The sequence below is a fragment of the Citrus clementina genome, unplaced genomic scaffold (genome assembly GCF_000493195.1).
Source record: "Citrus clementina cultivar Clemenules unplaced genomic scaffold, Citrus_clementina_v1.0 scaffold_4, whole genome shotgun sequence".
In the NCBI taxonomy this organism is placed as follows: domain Eukaryota; kingdom Viridiplantae; phylum Streptophyta; class Magnoliopsida; order Sapindales; family Rutaceae; genus Citrus; species Citrus x clementina.
The window spans coordinates 19,571,797-19,591,474 of NW_006262274.1; the positions used below are offsets into that span (position 1 = coordinate 19,571,797).

The 19,678-nt window shown below is 35.0% G+C and overlaps 2 protein-coding genes across 3 annotated transcripts; both read right to left on the reverse strand.

Moving 5' to 3' along the window:
• Positions 1 to 917: 917 nt before the first annotated feature.
• Positions 918 to 3,999, reverse strand: LOC18044564 (lysine histidine transporter-like 6). Its single transcript, XM_006437661.2, has 8 exons — positions 3,951 to 3,999; positions 3,705 to 3,844; positions 3,139 to 3,522; positions 1,846 to 2,239; positions 1,653 to 1,758; positions 1,449 to 1,540; positions 1,280 to 1,348; positions 918 to 1,165 (listed from the first exon to the last, which is right to left on the reverse strand). The coding sequence occupies exons 1-8, from the start codon at positions 3,978 to 3,980 to the stop codon at positions 1,067 to 1,069; spliced, it is 1,314 nt and encodes a 437-aa protein (XP_006437724.1). The 5' UTR covers positions 3,981 to 3,999; the 3' UTR covers positions 918 to 1,066.
• Positions 4,000 to 6,305: 2,306 nt separating this feature from the next.
• On the reverse strand, positions 6,306 to 19,162 carry LOC18044565 (mediator of RNA polymerase II transcription subunit 25). 2 transcript variants are annotated; one of them, XM_024185378.1, is made up of 15 exons: positions 18,800 to 19,162; positions 17,539 to 17,569; positions 15,589 to 15,649; positions 15,272 to 15,402; positions 13,879 to 14,088; positions 13,711 to 13,776; positions 13,106 to 13,316; positions 12,327 to 12,388; positions 11,364 to 12,209; positions 10,686 to 10,739; positions 10,475 to 10,503; positions 8,882 to 8,950; positions 8,693 to 8,777; positions 7,497 to 7,583; positions 6,306 to 7,262 (listed from the first exon to the last, which is right to left on the reverse strand). In XM_024185378.1, exons 1-15 carry the CDS (start codon positions 18,895 to 18,897, stop codon positions 6,813 to 6,815), a joined length of 2,490 nt encoding a protein of 829 aa, XP_024041146.1. In that variant the 5' UTR covers positions 18,898 to 19,162; the 3' UTR covers positions 6,306 to 6,812. The 2 variants fall into 2 exon arrangements, with proteins under 2 accessions (XP_024041146.1, XP_006437725.1); XM_006437662.2 differs by having other exon boundaries at positions 15,589 to 15,652.
• Positions 19,163 to 19,678: the final 516 nt, after the last annotated feature.

The following is a 19,678-nucleotide window of genomic DNA, read 5'->3' on the forward strand; positions in this document are numbered from 1 at the left end:
ATTCTATATTTTACGTAAAAATTTTAAATTGTCTTCAATAAAATTTTGTCATTTTTATATTTTGGTCCCTACAAAATTTATGAAAATACCTAAAAAATTTGTATTATTTCCACATAGGTCCTCTTTTATTTAACAACAACAACAACATTAACAACAACAACAACAATAATAATTCGGTATTGTATTCTATATTTTATGTAAAATTTTATATTTTTAACTTATTCATTACTTTATAAAGTAAGAGATTCTCTTATTGTAAAATTACTCTAATGTGAACATCATTCTTATAAAGACATCTTATATGTAAATGAAAGTTGAGAATTATAAATTCATGTGTATTTTTTCTCAATGACTCCAATTAAATTGAGAAATATAAACTGAATGAAATAGAACGAGACAAAATTGAGAGTTCGAATATGAATCACAATTTTAGTATTTTGACACCATGTGTTAGTAATATTATTTAATTCAAATGTTCATATTTCTAGTTAGATAAAGGTTTAAGATCTTAGGCTAATTTCCAAAAAATCTTTTAAATAAGCAAATTGATTGTATATAAATGTATAATATTAATGGATGCCCATTGCTTTCTATCACCATCCTCAACCAACACAGATGAGACCAGGGCGCAGTCTGCGGTTGAAAAATTAGGTAAAATTCATGCCATTGGTGTCTACTCTACTCTATATATATTCATAAAAGGATGGTTTGATTACCAAGTAGCCAAGCACGCCTGCTTGTCAAGTGAGGTCGAATCATGTAGGAGAAGTTATTTGCAGCATTGCTGTTCCTTTTTTAACCTACGCACAACTTGGACGTTGATTATGTAAATTTAATTCTGGCGTCCACTTCAATCTCATGATAATTATTTTGTGTATCAGAGAAAAATGAAGAAACTTGGAACAATTAACTGCCGCTAAACACATTTCATTTTAGTGATTAATTAATTTCTTGCTGAAAAGTACAGAGTCTTTCATGCCAAAAACATCACAATGAAGATGAGTTTTTGCAACTCAAGCTAAATTGTATAATTAATTATTAATACTGGGTAACATATCATCAAAAATTAAGTATAGAAACTGTACGTAGAGGCGTCCGCCACAATATTTCGAAACCCTCCAATCGTTGATGCCAACATAATGAACACCCCGATGAATATGGAAGCCTGAAATGCACAAATTGCAAGACGCGTTATTGTTTCAAGTAATGAAAGCTCGCACACTATTCATTGCTGCTTCGGAAAGAATAGGTAAATTTTGCATCATTTTTATTTAGTTACCCAATTGATGATCCATTTGGGGCTGAATCGCTTTGGTTTCTTGATTACCAGCCACATTACGCTGGGAAGCTGCGATAATATTCTCAGATTAATGCATATTAGACCCCTTATTGTGCGCATAAGAGAATTTAATTATCAGGACAGTCGAAAGGATTCAAAAAGGGCTCACAAAATATGAAGTGGGTGTAAAGCCAAATCCGCCAAAGAAACCAAGAAGATCTCCAAAGAATGGGAAGGTTACTCCGACGAATAGTGTAAATGCTGCAAATTAATTTTAAGGTACACACGGTCATTAGCCTCAATTTTAGTCATTTTGAAAAATTAGATAATACATTATGCATACCCTTGAAGAGTGACAATACAAGAGTCTCACCTACATAAGCAGATCGGGCAACAACTCTGACTGCAGCCCCTGATGGAAAGTTCATTCTCTTAATCATCATCCCTTCTAGCAAGTGAAACACAGGCATAGCAAAGACCTACGCACATCATGTATTTAAGCATGCATATTGTATACACATTTAGCAGTTGAATTATATTAATGTAGTAATTGATTCAAAATTTACCTGATAGCTGCCAATGACATGAACGACCACCATTAAGTTAGCGGCAGCGATGAGCCATGCTGGCCTTTTGAGTGCCATTAGTACATTATCGTCAACATCTTGCCCAAATGCCCAGTACCCTATAAGGGCTACTGGAAAATAGCAAATTGCGTTGACAAAATAGGCCCCCAATGCACCTTTCCACATGAGTATTTTTGAAGGCTTCTCCGGGGTTGATGGGATAGTGGCCTGAATTTCAAGCGCCACTGCATGTCCAGCAAACGCGAATGAAATTTGTCCCAGAGCGTTGAACACTCGAAACATGTAGTCAGCTGAGCTCGTGTGTTTGTATGCGTAGCTCACGTTTTCAATCCTACCATGACTCAAGGAACCAGCCCAAGCTATAGTTGAATAGCTGCATCGGCCAGAACAGTAATTATGTAACGTAAGAGCATCAATATATTGATGTTCTGGCAAAAACATCGCTCAATTTATGGAGTATGTTAATAATATATGTGACACACTCGTACATTTTTTATACCTGTAACATTGCCACTACATCATTATTTTTTACACATAAATTTTCTACACGGTTGTGTACCGAAATCTTTAGTTTAAATTCTAAATAATATAGAAAAGGATGTTCCAATAAGGTTAGGTCGTGACTTTCAGAGTACAAAGCAGCTGGCTTACATTTTGTATGATTCCTTACTGGTTTAATACTTTACTTCTGTCGGTTTTATGTTTTGCTTAAAGCTGCTTTATCCCAGCTCCTTCAACATCCACATAAATTAACTGCTATTGAAGCCTCTTATTTCACCAAGACCAAAAACTTTATCCCCTCAAATATCAACCAATAATTGACAAAAGCTAAATAAACGACTCAGGAAAAAAAAAAAATAAAGGGCAAAGAGGAAAAGGCGAGAGGAGACTTCTTGTCACCCAAATTTCATGAGCGATTAAATTAAATTAATAATTGGACCTGCTGCCCCCTGCCCTGGCACCGGTGGAGGCCTGTTGGCTGCCGGAGTTTGCAGTCTCTTTAGCACCATGTTAATTAATTAAGTTCTTAAGTTAATATGTTTACCTACTAAGTAATTTTAGCATATAAATGAAAAAAAAAAAGCTATATCGTTTTAATTTATTTCTAGACTTCTACGAATCCCATGCAACGACTTATCCGGTATGTATTTATTTTCTCAGGTCAAGTGAGTTGATAGAAGTTATTAGAATAGGTCGATGAGCCATGTGTAAAACTCAAGTAATATTCGTTATTAAACAAAAGGAGTAAGTAATTAAAGAAGTTATAAGAACCTGAGTGACATGACTGCTGCTGCCAGTGAAACACCGGAAACAGAGTTGATGTCGGGGAGCTGAGACAGGAAGAAATGGAGAGAGCCAAATATGAGGATCCAAAAGGTCTGCCTGAGCGGCTTGCAGTGGGAGCAGGCCATCTCCACGAATTTCTTCAAGCACTTGCCGCCGGTGACCATGTATACAATATCACATCCAACTTGCACGATCAACTGCTGAGGGAGCACAATCCATGGCCCGAGTTTTGGGCCAAAAGCATGCCTTCCGAGGTCAATATACCGATCAAAGCGTACTCCGGGGACGCATTCGTGGAGATTTATCATTTGCCACATTGTGTTCAACGTCGTCACCCAAGATATCACCAACACCATTGTTCCTGGACCCCTGGAATCAATATATACGATTAGTTAAAATTTCAATCCTAAGTGCTGCTACCGCACACGTGGTCTTAACATATTTAAAAATCTAGAAGAGGATATGAATTATTCATTAATATTAGCTAGCGAAGGATTCCAAAGCTTTAATTTGTTGAGTTTGAGATTGGAAGTATATGTACATATATATACCATCCCAAGTAAGCCATGGCATAGGGGAGGCTCAGGACGCCGGCGCCTATCATGGCTGTAACACAGTGGAAAGTCGAGTACCACCATTTGGCTCGGCGAGTTGGTTCCCCTTCGCTCCATTTTTTATTGGATTCAACTTCCTGTTACAGTTTAGAGCAAGCGTACATATAAGAACAGCGCATATATGTATATTTAGGACAAGCTGCTTAAAATTTAGAGTAAGAAATGCTGAGGGCATGCTCTCACCTTTTGGGGAGAAGGAGAAGCTGAAACCATGTTTTCTCAGTTAAAACAGTAAGACCCTTTGAATGTGGGAGTTGAGCGACCATCATCATGTATTTGTAGTGGTTGTGTAATCATGTGTTTGATGGAATATTAAAGCTAAGAAAAAGATATTTACTTATACTCGGGTTGTTATAACTTTTTAAGTAGAGATTATTTAAATAGAATTTTTGTTAGTAGAGTTTTTATAAATAAGACTTTTATTAAAAAAATTAGTTGTTTGGTTGTCAATAACAGTTTTTATTAAAAATTTATGAAATTACTTTAATAGATAAGTTTTTTAAAATTATATTATGAAAAGAATAAAATAAGATTATTAAATAAGTGAGGGATATTTTAGATATTTTAATATTAAAAAAAAATTCAACCTCTATTATCATTAGTCCAAAATTTGATCTTTTCTTAGTAGAGGTAAAATAATTTATTTAAACTTTAAAAGTTCTATTAGAAAAATAATCAAACAAAAAAAAAATTATGATAAGAGCTTGCTTATGAGATTAAATAAATATTTATAACCATTAAATAAACCATACCAAATAGACACTTAGGTGGCGTTTGTTTTTTCATCTGAAATCTGAACAGATCTGAATTAATCTGAATTCTGAATAGATCTGAATGTCTCAATCTGAATAATATGTTTGTTTTTTTGTTTGAATCTCGGAAAATAAGTATTAAGTTGTTTTTTTTTTCAACTTAAAAAGCTGAAAATATGTACTTTTACATTTGTATCCTTAGTAAATTTGAATGTCAAATAAATAATAAATTAAATACCATAATATTTTAACATTTATAAGTAAAACTATATTCAAGTGAATACATAATTATTTTGGAGTTTTAATAGATAAAATACCAAAAATTTTAAATTTTATTGTATATAATATAAGAAAGAAAAAATAGGAAAATTTTCATGTGGGGTAAATGTTTATGGGTGAGTTTTGGGATAGACATGAAAAATAAATTATAAAGCAAGGATATTTTAGATATTAACAAGTAATTGACTTAATTCAGATTTCTCCATTTAGTAAAAGGCCAAAAAAATTGGCTTATTTTATTAAGTCAAAATTATCTAAAAAGTCTCTTTAAGTTATAAAAATAAATACCTTTAATTAACTTAATTAATTAAGTTAAGTCACTTTAAGTCATTAAGTTAAAAAACAAACGGCACCTTAGATTATTTACCCTTTACATTTGAAAAATAAGAAGAGTAGTCAATGTAATTAGTCCTTCAATTGCATTAATATTCTATTCGTTTATCTAGTTAAACATTTTGTTCATTTCGAAAATAAATACATAGTGGTAAAATTTTATTGAATTTGTTTTACAGGATTTTGTACGGTTGTGCGAGTGTGCGCACGTCAAAATCTGGGAGAAAGAACTGCGCGCACATCATTATTATTCACATATAGTTTTTTTTCATTGAACATATTAGTGTATAATGATACAATAGTCCAAAAATTCACTAAAATAAGTAGATGATCCACACTTAGTAACAAAAGGAAAATATATTTGGCCTATACGGTAGCAGAGAGGCGACAAAAACGACACCAGTTTGTGTCTGCTTTTGTCAAAGAGAAAGACGAAAACGCCTCCGTCATCGCCTCTCTATCGCTGTGCGGGCCTAATAGCAGTGCTGGTAACAAAAACTTGTTGTCATCAGGTTATAATGGCTTCTCCTCTGGTTCAATGCTTTCATCCTTGTCCGTACGAAATGAAAATAAGTTTTAGGAGCTGCAGCAAGTTAGAAATAGTCAATTCAAAAACGGACAGTCAATGTTAGCCCACCACCCAGAAAGAAGTTAAAAGAAGCATTACGTTCTTTATCACTTTTTATCGTCTTTTCTTTTCGTATTTCTCCCACTTTCCCCGAAAAAGAAGACATGTAACATGTTCATTTCAAAGCGGGCTGTGATATAATCATACAAATCATCTTACTTGAATTTGCAGACTTAAGGAATCAAATGCGTTTATCGTGGGTGGCACTATCACAGTGTGTCGCACGATGATCCTCCATAATTCGTCTATCCTTCGTACTAAGGACATTGTCGTCATTTCCGTATTTCTTAATTTGGAGCCAATGATGAGACGTTTTGTTGGTTGGTGACTTGGATAAATCATTACACCTTGAACTAGTAGCTTTAACACAGATAAAATTTTCAGGAATAATGATTAAAGTGAGGCCGCTAGCTATGCAAAGTAACTCGTGTGGGTCCTATACATTCTTTCCCATTTTCAGTGATCCCTAGTTCTGCATTAGCTTAGCTAAGTTCACTGCAAGGCCCCGCTGCATATCACGAAACGAAAGTATTAGGTTTTAATTAATTAGCGTCGAACACTTTGTGCAAATCTTATATCAATATCATCGTCATAAATACATCTTAATGATCATGCTAAGTACAGCCAAATAGAAGAAACATGATTGTGTTTTGGAAACCCCCTTATCCATTTGAGCTCTAGCTACCCACGGTTTCTTTTCAAATGACAGATCTCTAAGCTCTTTTTGTATTGGTAGCTTCCGAGGCTTCCGTTCGAATCTAAAACAAAACACGTTCATTTTCTATTTTTCCCCCTTTGAAGCAACTGCTATACATTCATGGTACAGTATCGATTTTATATCTCCAAACATCAAACCACAGGCGATCAGACGGTTGATGACATAAGATATATTTACTTTTTGAGTATAGCCCAGTTGATTAGCATACAGTAATCCAAGAATCAGATAGGCAGACCGTTGGTTCCTAGAGGAAGCGACTACAAACAGACTACAAACTAACTTGCGATGAAAGGTAATTCAAGCGGCCATCCATTTGTTGAGAAGCTACAGGTTATTTAACTCATAAAACCTCCTCCAGGTATGTTAGGAGCCCCTTGTGATGAAACTTGACCTTGAGAAACTAATTGTGTGCGGCCTGGACCTTGAACATAACCTTGACCCATTCCTGAACCAACCATCTGTTGCTGCTGTTGAAGCTGGGGTAGCTGCTGCTGTTGCTGCATCTGTGGCAGCTGCTGCTGCTGTTGAAGCTGTGGGAGCTGTTGTTGTTGTTGCAATTGAGGCATTGATTGCTGTTGCAACTGCGGAATTTGCTGCTGTTGTTGGAGCTGTGGAATCTGCTGTTGCAGTTGTGGTAGCTGTTGCTGCTGCTGCTGCTGCTGTAACTGTGAAAGCTGTTGGTGTTGCAGCTGTGATTGCATCTGCTGGTGTTGCTGTTGTTGCTGCTGCTGTTGCAACTGTTGTTGCTGCTGGCTCGATATTTGCGGTTTGAACACAACCATATCCTGATTAAACAGCAGAGTAGATCGTTAACTGCATAGTTCATAGTAAACAACCCAAGAAGCACAGGTTCTGATATTAGCAAGGAAAATACAAAAATGTATTAAAAAAAAAAAAAAAAAGAAACCTAGAGGTGAAAGCAACTTGCAATCTAAATGCTCAAATTGAAAGAACTTCGCATTGTGAACAAACCAAACTTCTATTTACTACAAATCAGATTCGTGTTCACAAAATCTCACCCCAGGGAAGAGCATTCCTATCAACCGGCAAGCTTTGTCAGAAACAGAGAGCAGCAGTGTCTGTGATGGTAATTGGATAACTGCACACTAAAGAATGAGAAATGGCAAATTCAACATCAGAAAAACCGCATCAGACAGAAACCAACCAACAACTGATTTAAAAATGAAAAACACATAATAAAGCATAACCTAAAGCAATTTTCTAGTTTCCTAGCAAAGGCCAAAAATATAATTAAAGGAACAAAACCAAAGCAAATAAACATTTGTTCCTGGAAAATTTAGGCATGTGATCTTTAATTGTCAGGTAAAACCCACTCCCTTGAAAACTGCAACATCTTTGTCTACAAGAATCTAAATGTCATTTCTCAAAAGGAAGTAGAACTTTGAGTGTAATGCACCCTTCCAATAGATTATTTCCATGTTTGCATGCATATTTAAAACAACTAATAATGGCACGTTAATTGCCCACATGGAAAAATTTTATCGAGAAGTTGTCTTATAAATGGAATTCTGAAGACATTCTCCATCCGCATAAATTGAAGCATTTAACATATTTGCTCGTGAGTGGTGAGTTAATTAAAGAATCCAGCATTTTTTCTTTTTCCTCATGTGCAGGAGTACTGCACAGGTGATTTTAACTTTTTAAAATGTTCTCATATCATACCAAGCCTATAATTCAGTTATGGGAGAATTTTTAACTTTGAAAAAAACTAAATCCATAAAATTAGGTAAAGCAGCCTCAGACTCAGAATCAGGTTAAAGGCATCTCATTCAAGTCAGTTAAATAGGCGAAAAGATCAACATTGAAACATGTGGCAAGCAAATTGGTCCCAAATTCCAACCACTTCTCACAAAAGGCTTTGTTTGTTCCTCTACAAATTGTAATATGGGGAACTTTGTTGATGAGAAATAAGCCATGGCTATTACATCATCTTTCACCTTCATTCCCACATTACCACAACTAAGTTTTTGGCAGTAATCCAGTTAGTTGACAATGATACTAGTACTACCTAAAAACATTTGAAAAAAATTCTAGAACTGACTTTAACTGCTGAATGGAGAAAGAAACCTACAGAATCAAAAATCAAATTTGACAAAATACTGGATCAATTGATACACTACTCCAAAGAATAAACCTTCATACAAGAAACAAATTTATAAATAAATTCAAAAGAAGGAGCCTTCAGATCACTTACAAGCTTCTTTTCTTGGAGCTGTCCAAGAAATCCATGCTGATTCATTGCCCGAAAGACTAAAAAATCTGCCTTTCCAACATATTGCCTGATTATTGAATAAAAAAAATGAACAATGACAGTCGGGGTAAATTAGCAAAGCAAGAAATTATAAAATAGGTCAAATAAAATTTTTTGAGTATGCTGATATACTTGTTATTCATGTGATCCTGAGATATAAGGCGGACAATTTGCATTGTTGGCGGCCAGTTAGCTGCCAGCCTGCAAAGAGCAGAAATGAACTTAGACAATAAGATTTTACATGCTTGAACTCAAATAAAAGAGTCAAGAGAATATATTAACAAGCTATCAACTGAATCACTAACATATGTATCTCATAAAGAAATGAAATCCAAAAATGGAATACAGTTCATTACGTCCTTTGTTTTGCTCATCCTAACACAATGAATTTTGAGTAAAGTCAGTACAAATGGTTTAAGAACATCAGGATAATGCATTCTTATATCAGCACGCAATGTTCAGTGGTACAGCAAGAAGATTCCATTTTGATTCTGCAATGTATGGTTGGGATCAATAGATGCTATAGATGACACATGAAAGGAAGCAATATGCCGTCCAGCAGTTAAATCATCATTAGGGATCTGTACAATTGATAAAACTTTCTTAAAGTACAAAACACTCATCACAACAAGACAGTAACGAGGACTTTCAAGTATGATCAATCAGTTCAACAGTATAAAATATAAATTCTTCTTACGTAAAATTCTCTCAGAAATTTTCTCAGGATGGGTATATTATGGGTATCTGTATTACAACAATTAAACAGGTTCAACTTTCATAGCCTTTCAAAAATTAATTCCAGCGGTTTCTAACAAACTTTTAAATAAAGAATATTATTAGTTTAGCTAATTATTAATTATGAATTCATCAATAATTGTGTTAAAGAGAGGATAATATTTATTGCATGTGCTTACATTCAGATGTAGCATTCTTGGTGCCAAAAACTTTGTCAAAGTTGGGCCCATGCATGATTGCTACTTCAACAAAAGAATGAGCAACAGATTCAATAAAGCAATCAGTTTTCAGTGCAGGTCAGCCTAGTTGTCTAAAATAACCCGGGATCAGTACGTGTGGGTAGAATGTCTAGAGGCCCTGAAAATGAGTTGAACTACTTTTTCTTTTGTTTCCAGAGCCTTGGATTAAATTGCTGAATCCGGCCACTAGGTTTAGATGAATTTCCGTTTTAAGTTCATATTAATCAACATTCCATTGGATAATAAAATGATGTCGAAGGACTTTTTCCTACTAAATTGATATTATACTTATAAATGTCAATCTTAGCCCCATTTCATATTCGGGACCCAAGGAATGATCAATCTAATCCCACCCTACCCATTTCCAGCACTAGTTAAATGACTGGCGGGGACAACTGGATGACAAGATACTAAGAGACTGAAACATAAATTGCTGTTTCCTTCTGCACAAAAGAGAGAAATTTAATTCTATGCCATTTGTGGAGGTGAACATGTTCCTTGTAATGGTAATATAATAGGCAGCGGTAATTTTAACTGCTGACCATTTCAACATCCTATTAAATTGTTGAAACAAAACCTGAACTAAAGTGATCACTGACTTGTATGAAAGCAACAAGAAAAGTCTAGAGCAAACTCATTTAACATCAAATCTTTTCAGATAGTAAAAGAAAAGAGACGATAATTTAAGGCATCTTCAAGTTTTGACAACATAAACTTTCAATAAGAAATAAAAAATAATTCTTAAACTTACGTCTCAGAAGCTGATGCACTCCGGTAACCCTGCCATAATAAAAGAAGGAATCAGGTTAAGTCTGTTCAGTCTTGCAGATATGAGATGGTGGCAATGTAGAAGCTGAGACTGAACAGTAGGTATCTTAAGCATCAGGCATTGAACAAATGTAAGATGAAAAGTATATCTTGTCATATTTGAATAACAATTCATAAGGAGTTTGAGAGCATACTTCCAGTTTGGTGATAAAGACTGGCTGCCCTTGTCTCTGTCCAGATAAACTTCCCTGCAAGCCATTTGATGAAAAAATCAATGGTTTCACAGCCAATCAAACAATTTTAAAGAGTCAAACACTACTTTGAACCTTTATTTGTAACTTTTGACTTCCCATATCTGTGAGTGCAAGTATACAAGGAATCTAGCAGTTTAAGCAGATAGAGCTCATCTTTAAAATAATGATGTTGGGTTCTTAAAGATTAAAATGCTACAGACAGTTCTTAAACTAAACACGCATGATAGACAATAATCCCAAAATCTGTATGAAGCTTGTGCATACTTCCAGTTACAAGATTAGTTCAAACAATTTATTGAAGCTTCTCAACAATTCCCCTTTGGATTGCAAGTTCGGCAGTAGTATATTCCAAGTAATCTAACTGGAAGAAATTTAATAGGAGAATAACTGGAGGTGAACACATATGCAGCCATGAAATGGAAAAAAGGGTTCTACAATCTGTTATTTAGAGATTCAAAAACTACAAACTGTTGGCTATTTGCAGAATTAATGTCAATATTTCCAAAAACAGCCACAAGATTAACAGCCCAGGTTTTAATGTTAACGAGCTCCAAATAAGGATATCATCAGCTGTTCTCATATACATCTTCAGTATACTGAAAAAGATAAGTGACTAACCTCCCATACTTTAACATATTTGGATTGTGATGAATGCAAAGCACTTGACGTCTGTTGCGACAATTGCATATTCACTGCTGTATTGTTATTCACACTAAGTGGCTGCATTCCAGATTGTGCTTGTTGCGACATTCCTGGGGTAGGAATCATTGTACCTGTTCCAGAAGAGACACCTGATGGACCAAGACCACTCATCATGTTCTGATTCATGCTAATTCCATTTTGTACCATTTGTCCTCCTGAATGATTGCCTTGGCTCATACCTACCGACTGGCCCATACTAGCACCCCCTTGGAGAGTACCCATTGGTTGCGAAATACTAGGGTTTGAATTTCCAGACAAATTAGAAGGTGCAGAAGTGAATGAATTAAGACCTGAGTTTTGTGGGACCTGTGAAGTTCCTGTAAGAGTCCCTGACCCACCAATGGAAGTGATACCCGACTGTGCAGATGAAAATACAGGTTGAGAAGTAGGCACTGATGATGCCATTCCACTGGATATCATATTTGACATATGCATGGCCATAGGAGTTTGACCCATTGATTGAAGTCCAATAGAAGTTCCTCCAGTCAGGGCAGCATTGTTCATTACTTGCCTCGCTTGAGAAAGGTTGTTCAGTATGTTCACATTTGCTGCAGCAGGAGCCATAGGACGCAAGGGCTGTGACATGCCGCTAACTAAAGGTTTTACTTCTGGCACACTATCACCACTTGTGATCATCTCTTGAGAAGTAGAAGACGGAGAAGAAGTCTGCAAGCTTGGGACTCCTTGAGAAGCAGGACGGGAAACAGATGGAATATGTGGAAAAGTAGGTCCATTTACCATGGAAGTTACAGTGCTTGGTTCCTGAACAATTCAGTTATGAGCCTCTAACCACTTCATAACCCATCTCACAACAATTGTAGCAACAACCAATATTTCCATATATAAAGCATGAGAGTGAGAACTATATGCAAGACTTACAACTTTTACAGTAGCAGTTGGAACATTTCCAACAGAAATTGGTGGCCTGTTTATTCCATTCACTGAAAATCACAGACGTAAACCTCAAGGTAAGTGGTATGCAAGAATTAAACAAAATCACCAAAAAACTCTGTTAATGATGATGATTGACCAGTTATTTCAAGTGAGATCTTTCCAGTTCTATAGCTAATTCCCCACACACCCAAATACACAATATACAAATTCAGACCCAATGCAATTTACAATCTAGAAAAAGAAATAATCTATGCATCAGCATCCTATTATATTATTAGATAAACAAAAAAAATGCTTGAATCTTACAAAAATAGGATCTCTAGAGAAATTTCTAAAGCTAAAACAAGACAGGAGTTTCAAAGCCAGTATTTTCCATATTGGAGTCAACATAGAATAATACAAAAAGCACACATGTCCAAGAGCCATGCAACTATATAACTTGGCAATATGACTCCTCCGCATTTGAAAGCTACATTTAAGCAACATTCCATTTCCATACTTGGGGTTTGACAAAACTATACAAAAAGTAGAAGGCTTCCAAGTGATAGGCAACAGATGGAAAGTGATTGATGCATGTGTAATCTTCTCTTTTTCCTGTTCACATATGCAAAGTCAAGTTGCCATTTTTTTATGGGGTGGGTGGTGGTTTCAGTGAAGTAAGGAAGTGATAAAACTAATAGACCTTGCAAACACTTGGTCACACTCAAAGGTCAGCATGACAAAGACGTTGCACAAAAATAAAGCAGAATCATTGTATAAAAAACCTGATGGAATAGAAGTTGGAGCTGGCCCTGTAACTGATGTAACAGGAGCTATATCCATTTTCACAGGATTCTGGTTCGGCGCCAAATTAGCAACTCCAGGACGACTAAGGGCAGCACGAGCCTCCATAAAATTCTCTGAGATCAGAACAAGGAAATGAGGGTTTTTACTGTTGTCAACTGGTGGATCTGCTGCACGGGGGTTGCGCTTTGCCTGACTTAAGAATAGATGCAGTCAGTAAACAAGCCTGGCCACCATTAAGAGTAGAAAAGATGATTTCCTCTTCCTAATGCATAATTTTGAATAAAGTGTGCTCAAATTTCTGGACAGTTTACTCATTCATTTTTATGTATTTTATCTACATTATTTATTATGCATTTTCTGAAGATCATTTAAGATTTGGCAGGTATTTTCTTCAAAATGACAATCAAGTTATGAAGGAGTGTAACAGAAGTTCCAAAGCAGTTTGCTTGATTCATTTCAAAGCATGCAGCCTAAAAGATTTTGGAAGAATAGAAGAATTGTCAATAAACAAAGCGGAGCGCAGCTCAGATAGTAATCATGTTAGTATGTGATATTGCAATCTCAACAAAAATATCATGCTCACCGCATTGTAGATTGCAGTTAGTTTTGGAAGCTGTTTTGGACATATGACAGATAAAGAAACCGAGCACTGAAATGAAAAGGTAAAAAGTCAATCACCTGATAATTGCAATCCTCACAGGACAGAGATCCATTACAATTAATAAAAGGATGAACTACAATATATAAGTACCTGAACAAACGATTTAGCCACTGTCTCCGCATCAGAAAGGCGACTTTCTGCTTGTGCTTCATTATTTTCATTCTGGTCCAAATTCTGCATTTGTGGTCGATAAACTGGTGTTGGCAAGGGATGAGGATTACTTGCAGCAACAAGAATGCAATGTCTTTGCCCATCTACATTTTGTTGATTTTGGCTTCCATTTGGAGCCACAGAAAACATCTGAGTGACGCAAATCATCCAAACAGTAAAAAAGTTGTGCTCAAGCATATGAAGCAACAAAAACAAATGTGCATTAATAACTTGCATTTCATGGAAACCCCATGGCAAAGTCGTTGCAAAAGATAAGTTTATTTCTGTCAAATGTAACTATTGGTCTAAATTCTTCAATCAAGCCAACATGTAATCATAGTATAGTCAAAATCTCATAAAATAAATAATCCTAAATATCCTATGCCACATCAAACTTATCATCTAATACTAATGCAACATGTATGACCAATCTTATTGATTGTTTTATTGAGATACATGGTAATTTTCATACTGATCTGCAAGCATTCTATTCACTAAATGATTTATTTGCTAAATGTTCTGCGTGTAAATCACCAAAAAAATGTAAAAGAATTTTCAGAAGTTAAGAAAAATCAATAAATTGCTTGTATGTCAATGGAGAAACTGGAAAATGCTGCAAAATGAAGTTAAATTACTCCTGCAGTCCTACCATCATCATCATTACATGAAATTGGTAGTCCATTAATCTGTACTGGTATTGGTTACACAAGTTTGATGTTGGGGAATGATGATCTCTCTCTGAATTTAGCTTTTAATGAATTTATAGGAATAAAAAGGTAGCCCGATTGAAAAAATTTCTGTGGTGTGACAGTGGAAGGAGATTTTTAGGCTCTGTCTGTTCAATAGACAAGGGATTGACTGCACCTTTCCTCCTATTATTTATCTAGGTAATATATTTATTAAACCATCAAAAACTACAAACTTTTTTCAGATTAAAGATGAGTATTCTCCAGCAGATGAGAAATACTTTGAACCCAAGAGAAGCCTCATTAAAACTTGATACTAAACTCTGATGCAAGGAGTCAGAATAGTCTCATAAAAAATTTAAAGAGATTAAAGAACAAAACAAAAGAAACAGAAAGATAATAACAAAAGTAACAATAACAACTATATTTCTTTCAAATTCAATATTCAGTGAATTATCATTAAATTGGTTTGAAGCTTTTATCTGGAGAAATGGCGATGAAATGAAGAACTATATAGCAATTATCACTAAAACCAAAAAATGATAAATAACTCTTAAATAGGAACAGTATATATCGAAACCTGTAAACAAGAATCAAAAGACAAAAAACAATAAGACAAATAAATGTAGAAGATCAAGAGTCCACACCATTAGAGCCTCAGAGAGCCCTTCTGCAATAGCAGCATCATTGAAACCACCACCAGCAAACGGTATGGTTGACAGCCAATGTAAAAAAATATCAACATCTTTTGTCCACCCAGATCGCTGTACCAAACAAGCTGCAAAAATGGGGGTGAAGAAACAAAAGGATGTTCTGTAGTCAGCCAAGGCTGCCTTTGAATGAGCAAAGCATATATAGTCATGAATTTTTTCTCGCAAAGTAGTTTCAACACTAAAATTCAGTACAATATAAACCAATAATGACGGGAAAAAGATGAACTAAGAATATCGAGCAAAGGAAATACCACAATAGGATCCATGAGTATTAAAGGTGACGAGTGACAGTTCAACATTAGAGGCAGAGGTCTTCTGTATTAAAAGGAGAAAAAGAGCAGGTAAGGCAACATACACATGCATATACATATAAATATAACACAATTATATATATACATTGATAGGAAAGGAGACTTCGTTTATGTGTACATTTGTGTGTGTGTGTGTGTTGTTGGGGGCGGGGGTGGGGGGGGAGGGGGGGGGGGGGGGGGGGGGGGGCGGGCGGCGCACACATGCTTGTAAGGACACTTATACCCCATCATGGTAAACACAAAAACACTTAAACCAGACAGGAGTTTCTTATAACTATGATATTACAGTTTAAATACTAATGTCAGGACCTTTCTAACCAGCTTCAGTTTTTGGTTGGAGAATCGTCATTATCAATAGAGGTGTTTTGGTATACTTTTGTATAACGCAAATAGTGATAGTTTTTGTTCTTTGTTTTTTGGGCAGACAGCTGGTCCACTATCTGTTTTTACATCTTCTTTATTATTACACTTTTCAGTTTCTTATTAAAAAAAAAAAAGCGTCTTGAAGCCAAGTTAACAAAAGATAATGAATTTCAATTCCCCTTAATCTTTGAGATAAATTACAATATATTTGGCCTATATTTGGATTCAGGCGTGGGTTTGTGAGTTCAATTCATATGACAAGTTTGTCGATTAAATTTGACAACAATCAGGGGCATATCAGAGTTTTATTAATATTGAACCTTTCCTACCAGCTTAAGCTTTTTAAATTAACGATTCCTCAACTTAGGGCATATTTTAATACATGTAAGAAACTGAAAGTTACTGATGAAAAATAAGTACATCTTTTAAGGACCAGCTGTCCCACAAAGAAGAAAAAGGGCGAAAAACCTGAGGGACCAGAACCAACGTACACAAATAAATTTTCAACCAGACAAAGACCGACCTACAAAGAATACCTAACCACCCCTGACAAGGCTGACTAGATAATCTAACTCATTGAAATTATGTATAAAATGGTCTACTTACTAACAATTCAAGGAGAGAAGAGACTTAATCAATTAGGATGTTATTTATTCCCCCCAACAGTAAGGATCACCTATTAAAATCTTGTCTGTGAAACTCCTATGAGACCTTGAAGAAATTCTTGGGTTTTCTATTTTATTTTCACTCTCATCTTTTATCTTGTCATAATTTTTTCCATCATATTTTCATATTAATATCCCATTCCACAAATTGATTCAACCACATTATCAATGGTAATCAAACAACATCAAAAACTAGCCTTGATAACTGCACCATTCATTGATTCACACCATCAAAACTGCCCCCTCTTGCTATCTAGTCTACTTCAAAACCACTATCTCTTTGATTGCAGATTCATATTATGCATCAACATCAAGATTTTTGCAACATCAAAGCATCATTTTTCAGTGTGTTATGAGAAGCATGATTTCAAGATAGAGTTGCTCTGGACAGTCATAGCTATTGCAAAACACAAGATCCTAGTTTTACTTTTCTTCAGTTATATAAATGAGAAATGCCATAAAAACACAAGAATATACAGACTATTTAACATAACAATGCATGACTGAGCATTTAGGAAGTAGCCTGTGCTCCTTGCCCAAAACAGGGAGAAAAAGGAATCCTCAAAGCTCAAAGTAAAAGATATTTAGCAATATTTGAAAAGAAAATTCAACTTAACTAAACCATGTTTCAGTATATATATATATATATATATATATAAAGGCTCAAAGTTTGTAAGGAGAAAAAAAATCAGGTTCTTCATATACAAATTTACAGTTCAGTGAAAAGAGGCACCAGTTGCTATGCTTTTTAACCGAACCTCTCTGATAGACCAGTACAATTTCTATTCAAAACAAAAAGATCAAAGCAGTTTGATGGAGATTTCAGTTACTATGTCATGGTGAAAGGGGAACAAAATATTACCTGCCCAGCCAACTCATTAACGCAGAAACACCTGTGAAAATACAAAGATAATTTAGAATAGGCGTAAAAATAAATGCACATAAATACACAGAACCAGAGCACTTAGTACAGTTTTAGTATTTTAAAACAGATACAGTCATAAATGGTGGCAATTTCCAAGAAGAATATATCAAGCACTAGTCAAAATCGAAAACATCAAAGACTTAAACCTTATCCTTGACAAATTGAAGCTGCAACCACTGAAACTTCTTCTAAAAAGTGAATCAAGATTAAAGCGGTTTCCGTTTACCCCTCAAAATAACTACAAAGTTGCATATGGACAACATGAGCAACCTCCCTATTACTAACGCCAATTAATACTCTAACAAGGTTTTTTCATTATCTTATCAACTTAAGCATCATTCTGAAAAGCTACACTCTGTATTTTAAAAAAAAAAAACTGTATTCATTTGGTACAACCATGAAAACCTGATCATTCATTACACACATCACTTTTCTTTCATTATTTAAGTTGCAATCTCCGCGATCACGTGTCAAGCTAGTTGAGAAGCAATTTCCTTCAAAGTAAACTGCTAAGCGACTAGCTTTGATGGCTATATTGCAACAGTCAATAAAACTTCTCCCACTACTTCACCTTAAAATAGAATTAAAGATCAATATTCATGCAAGAGAAATTAATCATAGTTGACGTTTCTTTTCTACTTTTTAAAAAATAATAATGATAAAAATATTCAACCTGTTTGGCTAAAGTAATTAAGACCCAAAAACAGCAAAATGATTTAGTATCACCAATTCCTGATCTAAAACAGCCACCTCGAAAAATGCAGCCACAGCACTTCAATATTTACCACATAATACAATGAAAGAGGGGAAAAAATAAAAGCATAAGCCAAGTAGAGATGAAGAAGGTCCGCCCAATAACATTCATAAAGCTTATCACAATTGACGTTGTTGAGTAAATTGTTGAGGTGGCAGAGTAACACGATTTTGATTCTCAGAGCATGCACAACACTTCGCATTAGCATTTAATCGGTAATCGATTAATCTATTGTGGCGTACAAAGGGAATATAATTCGAATAACATGCTAATGGCTCAATATCACCAAATTGATGAAAAATAAATAAATAAAAACGAAATCTTGTAAGTAAACTATCAGTAAATTGAACAATATATCGGTAAAACTTGCGCGAGAATTGAAATCGTAACTTCAATAAAGCAAGAAAATAAAGAAACTAACTAAAATGGTGAAAGTAGGCGGACCTAATGATCTTTTCGAGGTAATCAGAGACGATGGATTGCCAGTACGGTCCCATGGCGGCCGTACCTTCGACGGCCACGATCAACTGCTTCTCCGACATATTGCGAATTTTGCGAAGTAGACAATTAGAAGCAGCAGAATTTTCACTTTAAAAGGACCTGTTATTTAGTTGTGGCCTTGTTTTGTAATTGAGAGAAAATCAGAGGACCAAAAATAAATAAATTTCAATTTTGGTTCCCTCCTGAGTTGTGCTTCTTCAGTCGGGGCTGGGTTCTGGCGATTGGACTTCGATTCCAGAAAATGCATGCTCGATTTTGGCTGGAGAGATCCGTCAACGTGACACTTTGGACTTTTAGATTTGACGGGTATAGAAACGCCGCGTTTGGTGCTCAAGTTTTTTTTTTTGAAATTATCAGCCATATGCTTTTAAATGACACTAATATTAAATGTGCTACAACATTTTTAAAGTATATTATTCTTATATCTTAAGTTGATAAAAGACGTCCGCCGTCCACCAAACTGTTTACTGTCGTTAGAACATACTAACGTCATAGGGGTAATATAATCTTTTAATATAGGAGAGGCTGTAAACAAAGATTGTCATTTTTGTTAGGCAAAATGACGTCGTTTTAATTGAATTTTCCCCAAAATCATTAGACTTTGCTGTTTCACTATAACTAAAATTAAAAAAAAAAAGACGTCATTGCACTCGATTTTTATAAAAAAAATTACTGAGAAATGACATTGTTTCACTATAACTCAAAAAATAAAAAGAGAAAAATGTCATAAATTACAGAAAAATAATCATAAAAACACTATTGTCTCCGATTGTTACATTTTGGCTTACTTTACTTTTGAGGTAAATTTATCTTTTTAAGTTA